Here is a 9211-nt window from a genome sequence, read left to right as displayed (position 1 = left end):
TCATTTGGAGAAAACGTTTTTTTAGAGATTATCTTCTATCGAAAAAAGTAACTAAAAGTAATTATATTCATCATTTTTTTAACATCTACCCATGCTGATAATTGATTTTTTTTTTTACTATCATTTAAAATGGGCACCATAGGCACATCACTAGAAAAACGTTTGTATTGATTTTTAAAATAACATTCTATTGCAGCGTCCTAACTTATTAAGATGTTTTTCATCTATACATGAATATGCAAATATGCATATATGCATATATTCTTATTTTCATTTGTATATATAAAGGTTGTAAAAATCGCTCGACGATAGCTCGACGGTCGACTGGTGTTAAGGGATTAATCGGGGATAAATCGTAGACCATAGATTATTAGTAAAATATTAAAATTAATCAAAGTTTAATATATTTAAAGAAAAATAAGTACATCAAAATTAAAAAATAAGAGAATTTGAAATTTGAAAATTTGAAAATACGAAAATCTGAACATTTTGGTATAATATTTGAAGTTTTGCAAATTTGAAAATTTTGAAGTAAAAAAAAATTTTAATTTTTGGAATTTTTTAACTTTTTTTTAACTTTTTTTTAACGTTTTTTGACTTTTTTTTTGACTGTTTTGACTTTTGTTGACCGATTAATCCCACTAAGACCGATTAATCCCACCAAGACCGATTAATCCATAATTTTCGTCAAACACTAATCCTAGTCGGTTGGAGAACACCAAATGATTAATCCAAGATTAATCCGCGATTAATCCCGATTTTTGTAACCATGGTATATATATGCATATGGTGCTCATTTTACATAAATTAATTTCTTGTTTTCGAATATATATATATATATATATATATATATATATATATATATATATATATATATATAAAGGAAAGAGATCTCAAAGATCTTTTTCCTAAAATTCCCGTTTGGTGCATTTATATCATAATCATACTTTCCCCTCAATGAATATTGAGTTTAGATTGGTCATCGAATCCGAATATGAACTATTCGGAGTCGTAATTTGACGAATAAGTCTTGTACGATGTGTGATTAAATAAAAAAATATTGAAATTCATTATTTTTTTTTTGTCCTTTATAGTAGACATTTATATAGATATACAAAAATGTTTTCTTATTTTCACCTAAAATACTCTCAATAATTAATTTGTGTACGATTAAAAGGTTGAAATATGATAAAATTCCATCTGAATTTACATAGGTTCACATATGAATTTTAGCTAAGTTCTAATGTCAATGAGAATATTTATTCGATTTCACATACGATCTCAATATGTCTAGATTATCGATTATTTGCATACATACTTATCGTTCATATTTATTATTTAAATATGAATGACAATCATGTAAACTAAAAAGTTGAAATATCTTATATGATTCTTTGAATAATTGATAGTGCAAGGAATTAACCAAGTCACTCGATGTGAAGCTAATCTGAGCTTATGATGATCCGACCAGTTTGTATTCTGATGAAATAATGCTATCCGAAGAAGTTGTAATCCGAGCAAGTCTAACATCTAAGAATGAATTTGTTTTGGTCTTATTGCATGTTGTTGATTAAGGAACAAGTTCAATAGGAATCTTTTGTCTGTGTACTATCATGTTGATCAACTTTTTAGTATTCCATCCTTTGTTCCATTAGATCTTAGCATGTATGTATGTTGCATATAAATACTCTTATCAACTTCATTGTAAGATGTACTTTTTATGAACATTTGAATAGAATCAATTATATTTTTCCTCAAACATTTTTCTTGTTCTCTATTTATTACGTTGAGTTATTTCTTCCTTGCAATTACATTATGCATTAAATATAAGTTTATATTCATGTCTTTGACTGGATCATTTCAGGCTTAGACTGGAATCATGTTGATCAACTTTCTAGTATTACATCCTTCGTACCATTAGATCTTAGCATGTATGTATGTTGCCGATAAATAGGTTTCTCAAGTAGGCAAAGTGTCACACAAATTTTACCTCCCCAGTTATGTAATGATTGTGATCCGTGAATACGGGACCATATAATTTTACGTCCCTAGTTAGATGCATAGTCAAATGTACCATAATATCAAAAATAACGGAGGAAAGAACTTCTCGAGTAGGCACAATGTCACATCAATTTGTTCTTGCATCTTATCTACTTCTTCTAATATGATTTCTTTGCTACATATTGATTTAAAGAAAAAGAAAAACCTGATAATAGTATATCGTGTGGGTTGGTGCATGATTGAAAGTATTGCAATGGACAAAAACTCTTGCATTAGCATGTGATGTCATCCGATTTAAGGACAATGAGCTTCCTATCCTTTAGGCTGACCAAACAAGAGAACTTTGAACAATATCCCTGTGGTACCATGATATTGTATAACGTTTCACAAAAGATGTCTTTTTCAGTATTCGTTAATGTTTTACCTGCTGGAGGTAGTGTTGTTTTGTCTTCTTCTATCTTAGCAAACAACTTTGGTTTTATCTGCAACTATGCCAGATCCAATCGAGCATTTACTCCATCTTTCCTATTTCCCAGAACATTTAGCAAAGTTCCGGCTAGACTCTCACTACATTCTTTTCTACATGCATGAAATCAAAACAATATTGAACATAATTATGCTTTTCGATACCAAATGTTGAATTTCTTCCAATACGCACCGTTTTATTCGTTTACTTGGCTTGAAGTACATTATTTTCATGTTGTTTTCCTTTTCTGCTTTTGGATCTTCCCACTTCTGCCTCTCACATCTTCTTGGTTTTCTGATGCCTTATTGTTTGTTCGTTTTCCTTTTCACCACTTATTTTCAATATGTTATACCTCGTTGTATATTTCTTCCACAGTCATTGGATTTGGAGAGAGACAAAATTCTTGTTGTCCATTAAACGCTTTTTTTTTGCTTTCTGAACGCATGAGAATATGGTAGATATTGTGTGTGACCAACATAACTCTACTTAGACGAGGTAGAAAGTCTAACATAGTATGTATCTTTCCCACATACTATACAACCATTGAATTTACTGCATGTGCAACCACATAGTGTACCAAGTACAAGGTAATCACTTATTTTCCATAACACTATAACACGTAGATTAAAGTTATATTTTGTGGAAGCATCATATGTATCAACCTATTCCTTGAATAAGTGTTGCACATCATCAACCAACAATTCTAAAAAAACATCACGATCATTTCCCAAGTATCTCAATATTAATACGGAAAGCATGATAACGTTTATTTTCATACGCAACCATGGAGGAAGGTTGTGTATAATAGTTAAAACTAGTCATACACTATGATTCCTATTTCCTCTATTTATGTCAACACCATCAGCCGATATTCCTAGCCGTAGATTTCTTGGATCTTTAGCAATTTCAAGTAATTTTTGATCTATGGTATGTCATGCTTCTGAATCTGTGGGGTGGTGTAACACACCATCTGTTATCCTCCTTTTCGTCTGCCATCTTAAATCTTCTGAATTACGTTGTATCTTAAAGAGTTGCAATCTTGGTATAACTGGAAAGTACCACATTACCTTTGCTAGAATGTTTTCATATACTCTATGTGTCTTCTTATCCACCTCCCATCTTGATATGCCAAAAGTTTGACACACATTCAATTCCTCGTTCTCCTTCAAGTAAAGAAGGCATTTGTTGATACATACATGTATCTTTTTGTATCCTGATCCCATCAGTTTGATAAATTTTTTGGCCTCATAAGTGTTTTCTACCAATTGGTTACCATCAGTTAGCATCTTTTTTAACAACCCTAGTAGTTGAGTAAATAATTTATCAGAACATCCATAATTAATCTTGAAGTTGAGTATTTCAACTATTGCGGACAAATTTGTGAAGTAAGGAGATCCTTTATGAAGTGGCTTTTTTGCGTCTAATGGTAGTTCTTGATACTTGACATGTACATCCTCAGCAAAATTATATTTTGTAGCATTAACCATTTCTACTGTTTCCGGGCCATCTGTTGGAATTTCTGAAGCAAAATTTGTGTTGTCAACAAACTCGGTTGTAGCATTAATAGGTTTTGGGGCACTTATTGATGGCTTATCCTTTTCTCCATGTTTAATACACTTTGTGTAGTTTAGATCAATGTCATTGTTGACTAAATGGAGATGCACTTCCTCCACTTTATGCTCTATGTGGTTTAGATGTTTGGTACACGGACATGGCATTCTAAGATATTGTTTATTAGCTTGTGGGTCGATGTTCCTAATCTTCTGCAAGTTGTGTACTGCATAATCAATAAACGATGTTACTCCATCAACATAACGTCTCTTGGTCCTATTTGTTCCCATCCAAGACTTGTCCGTATTTATAAATATGTCACAGAGCAAAAATTATAGAAAAATTAAACTGAAAGAAAAGTTGAAATTAGGGTTTAAAGCCTTCGATTACCGTAGTCTTGTTTAATTAGAATTAAAACCTTTGTCAATTAAATAAATTCTCTATAATTAATGTGGGTTTAAAAGGAATAGATTAGTTTTCATCGGTTGCGTTTTCTAAGAGATTGTGTTTTTTGAATGATGTGTTTTGACAAAAATACCCTTACTAATCAAATATGAAGCATTTTATTTATAAGGCCATTAGGTCATTTTCTTCGTAAATAATGTGTGTTTTAAAAGGAATAGATCAATTGTCACATGTTGCGATTTAAAAGAGATGGTTTTTTTAATGATGTGTTTTGACAAAAATAACCTTACTAATCAAATATGAAACATTGTATATATAAGTACAATTAGGTTATTTTCTACTCGACATGTTCTAGGCGCAATAATTTGGCTGATGTTACCACGTCGCTTCACTTATTCGGCGACTTCAAACAACTGGATTCACCCCCTCCCTAATAAAAAAATTCATATCATCTTCAAAACCCTAGAATCCTTGTTCTAAAATCCTTATTAAACTTGAAGCATAAAAAAATATGGAAGGGAATACTTTAAGTAGAATGCGAACAAGACATGGAAAACAATCAGTAATTGGTCTTCCAGTCGGAGTGATCGAAAGAATACTAAAGCAATTGGGGGCTTCATCAGCAATTGATGCTTTCAAATGCAAGTGTCTATAAGTTTTGTATACAATCAATTTATTTCATGTGTCTATTTTGTGTTCACATTAAGAGATCAATTTTGTGTGTACATTATAGTTGCAAAACCTTTAAAGTGGCAGGTGAGTCGGATGACATATGTAGACACGTGAAAATAGATCGATTAAGTTTGATTATATTTTGTATTAGACTTCGGAAACCAAACATATTGTTCAGGGATGGAATAGTACTTTGCTTTATACATTTTATTAAACATTGTTTTATGTTTTGCATCGGTCAATATTATGTTTGTTTAATGTGTGTCAGGTGAAGTTAATTTCTTTGGTAGAAGAGGTTGGCCAAGAGATGCTTCAAGAGGCATCTAGTTTGGGACAAAGTGATGTAAAATTTGTCATGGGAATGCTGCTAATGGTAGAAGGCAAAGAAAGGAAAGAAGAAGTTAGAAACCTATTGAATGAAAAGTACCGTCGTTCAGGAACAACTTGGAATGTTACACGAACCTGTTCCAAGGCTGAATGCATCTTGTCTAGGGAAGGATTAAAACCAACAGAATTCCATGGCTGTCACACCCCCAAACCAGGACGGCGGAAACGTCGGGGGTGGATGACGTCGTATGTAGTATGACAACAATTGTATCATAGCAATCATAGTAAACACAACCAAACATTGAATACATATTTGAAAAAGGTTTACATCGGTTTGAAACATAGTTTGTATACATCAAAGTATAATAAAAAATAGTAAGACGTGACTCTATGCACTCCGTCTTCTCAAAACTCCAGAAGGTACCTGTCTACTGATTTCCTGAGAATACAAGCAGTTTTGAAAGGGTATCAGCATAAAGCTGGAGAGTTCATAAGCTATGTTTTGTAGTGAAAACTTGTTGATGCATCTTGTAAAATGTTCGTAAGTTCCCAAGAAAATCCAATATTTTCTTTAGTAAAAGCAGGATGTTACCAGTCCCTTTTCTGAAAGTTTGTTACGGTATCCTTAGTAGTATGTAACATATCAGTTTGTATGTTTGGTTACTACTAATGTGTATGATATGATGAATTTTGTATGAAAGCCTCTGTGTACGAAATGTTCAGTTTGAAAACCCTAGCTACCACCAGTATGTATAGTAGTTTTATTATATAAAACCAGTTGTTGTATTCCTGGAATCCTCCAGTGAAATGTATAATAGTTCTATTAATTAAAAATAAAACTAATGAAGAATGAAATCCTGTAAACAAGGTTAGTTTATACTTATTGTGAGTCGTATAACCATGCTTGATATGACCTAGAGACCTTTACAACATTCTTCAAGTGTTGGTTAAATGACATTTGTCACCCCAGGCGTGCCCGCTTGACTGTAGCTAGCAGTTCAGGTGTGGGATTGTCAATCCCGAATAGATCTATTCACAAATCTCACGCTCTCCCTCCAGGAGACTCTGGTTATACTAAGATAGGATTTAATTCAGTACACTAAGGGTACAGTTTTGAAGTAGAGCCTCACAATGTTGTACAATCTAGTTTACATGTAATTCTAAAGTGTTTTCTTGTATTAGAATTCATTGGATGCAGTATACGGTAATAATTATACTTAAATAATTATTAAATGCCATGCCTTTGTAGTAAAGAATACCATAAACTAAATCTGCCATAGTTTATATGTTTAGTGGTGATTAACTCTGAATTCGTAAAAGTTATGATTTGAAACCCCAAACTATACCTATTATAGTTTACATGTATATGATGTGAATGTTGAATTAGAAAAACTATGCAATTGTGGTGGTGAGTTGAAAACGTCCCTTATGCTCAACATAGTACAAAAGGGATAAGATATCTAAATGTATGGAAATCGTTGTCTGAATCAATCGCATGAGTTTTATACTTGTTAAAAGTTCTTTTGTATTAGTTCACGAAAACATTTGTGTTTGGCTTGTATCCCCCCCTAAAAACGTTTAAAATCGTAAAAGCTGTCACACCCCCAAACCAAGGATGGCGGAAATGTCCGGGGGTGGAGGACTTCATGTATAGTATCATAACAACAATTGTAATAGTAATTCAAGCAAACACAACCAACATATATATAATTGAAAAAGTTACATCATTGTATGAATTACATGTTTACGAATCAATTACAATATGTTGACAAAATATGAAATAGTAGACGCCTTAGCGTCCCATCCTCAAAAGCACTTGATTACCTGTTTAATGATTTCCTGAGAATACAAATTGTTTGCAAAAGTGTCAACACAAAGGTTGGTGAGTTCATAAGCTTTTGTTTGGTATTATTAAAAGCCTTTCGTTTGTAAAAGTAGTATTTGTGTTAGAAAATCCAATATTTTCCTTAATGTGTAAATGTAGTCTTAAAACCCAAAGACCGAAATGTACAAGTAATTTGTCATATTTATAGTAAAACAATGCAAGTTTAAATCGACATAAACTCGTTAAATTTTAATGAAGTTCCCGTAAATTCCAATGTTTATTAATACTTTATGTGAGTTTATTATAACCATACTATGACCAAGGTTGCCTAAAACGACGTTCTTCAGGCGTCGGAAATGTTATGACATTTGTCACCCCAGACCTATCGGTCTAACTGTTGCATGCAGTTTAGGTGTGGGTTTGGTGGGTTTGTCAAACCCAATATAGATCTATACACAACTATCACGCTCTCCCTCAAGGAGACTCTGGTTACAATACAGGACTTAATGGTAATTTGAAGTAAATGTCTCACAAAGTCATTAACGGAATTACGTGTTATGAAAACTTGGTACCGTATGGCCGTACCTTGCTTAATGAAAATATCCTTTGTATAAATGTACCCTTTTTAAATGTATGTGTTATGTAATGTATCATAAACTATACCTATTATAGTTTATCAACCAAGGGTAGTACGTAGTAATGTATGCAAACTATATTCAAAATAGTTTATTAAATGTTTGAATGTATCGGTTGTACTTTGATTATAATCACTTGTTATTCTTTATATTTTATATGTCCAAATCCATTTGTAAACTGATGTGTGTCAAAATATTAAGATAAAATGTCATATATTGCAATAACATATAATCACATAAAGATATACACCTTGCTCAACATGTTACAAGGTGAAATGAAATTGACATCAACTTTTCGTTGAATACAGTTTCTGTTACTGTTCTTACAAAATTTATAGGAAAATCATCAAAGCTCCAAATCCAAATCCACAAATTATGAGAGTTTGGAATATGAGTCTAGTTTGTTCATAAATTTTATCATGATTTTTAGTGATCTCTAACAGAGGTCAAAATGTCCATAATCACAGGCTGGTCCAGGTTTGCCTCTGAAATGATAGGCAGTTTTGTAAAAATCACCATAAATTGTAGAAACATCATATGGAGATGTGCAAGTAGCCATTTTAAAGCTAAGAGTTTGAACTACTTGCACCTGGAACAGTTTTGAAGACTAAAATATTTAAGTTGACCAAAACAGTCAGTGATTACAGTCCATCTTTTCTGATGTAATCTGTTAGAAAAAGTTTAATTGTGTTCTTGATGATTTTACTTGTATTCCCCCCCTTAAAACTTAAGAAAACATGTAAATGTAGGGGTATGAACTCACCTTATGTGGTTTCAGTAGATGAAAGTGAGAGAGAGGAAGTGTTCAACCCAAGAACACTAAGAAGATGTCTTGATGATTCGAGAATCTAACACCGAATAAGATGGAACTTGTGTAAGATATCAATGATTTGAGTAGAATGGAGTTTAATAATTATGTGAATGATGAAGATACTTACTAATTGAAGAAAGAAATCCCTGGAGAAAGCCTTGAAGTTCTTGAAGTTGAGAGAAAAGATGAGAGAATTTTGGAGAGTGTTCTTGGTTGCTAAGTGTAGAATGAAAGAACTTTATGGAGAATGAGGAGAGAGGATCAATCCTCCAGCTCTTAGAACGTGGGAAGAGCTGGAGATTGGGTGTAAAGGTCCACTAAGGAGACAAGGGGTAGTGGGAAAGAGTGGCTAATCATAGAGTGAGGTGGTGGTGGTTTGCTTTTGCCATAAATTAAGGAAAAGCAAATATTCCCTCAATAATTAGTTCAACTACTAATTCTTTTAATATATTTTTATAAAAACCCTGGAGATTTATATATTTTGGGGCCTTAGTTTATAAAATAAAGTTTTGGGTGAA

The 9211-nt window shown here is 32.4% G+C and overlaps 1 protein-coding gene across 1 annotated transcript; it reads right to left on the bottom strand.

Annotated features, from left to right (window-relative positions):
- Window positions 1-3399: 3399 nt before the first annotated feature.
- Window positions 3400-4308, bottom strand: LOC145126828 (uncharacterized). The gene has a single exon (XM_079062113.1). It carries the CDS (start codon window positions 4306-4308, stop codon window positions 3400-3402), a length of 909 nt encoding a protein of 302 aa, XP_078918239.1.
- Between the last annotated feature and the right edge of the window lie 4903 nt (window positions 4309-9211).

The sequence above is a fragment of the Lactuca virosa genome, chromosome 7 (assembly GCF_052849685.1).
Source record: "Lactuca virosa cultivar CGN04683 chromosome 7, Lactuca_virosa_CGN04683_v6, whole genome shotgun sequence".
Lineage (NCBI taxonomy): Eukaryota > Viridiplantae > Streptophyta > Magnoliopsida > Asterales > Asteraceae > Lactuca > Lactuca virosa.
The sequence above is the reverse complement of the archived record's forward strand: the minus strand, read 5'-3'. Positions and strand labels throughout refer to the sequence as shown.

Bases quoted from the DNA above. Each gene is read 5' to 3' on its own strand.
- LOC145126828 (XM_079062113.1), bottom strand. From the start codon at position 4,308: ATGGGAACAAATAGGACCAAGAGACGTTATGTTGATGGAGTAACATCG.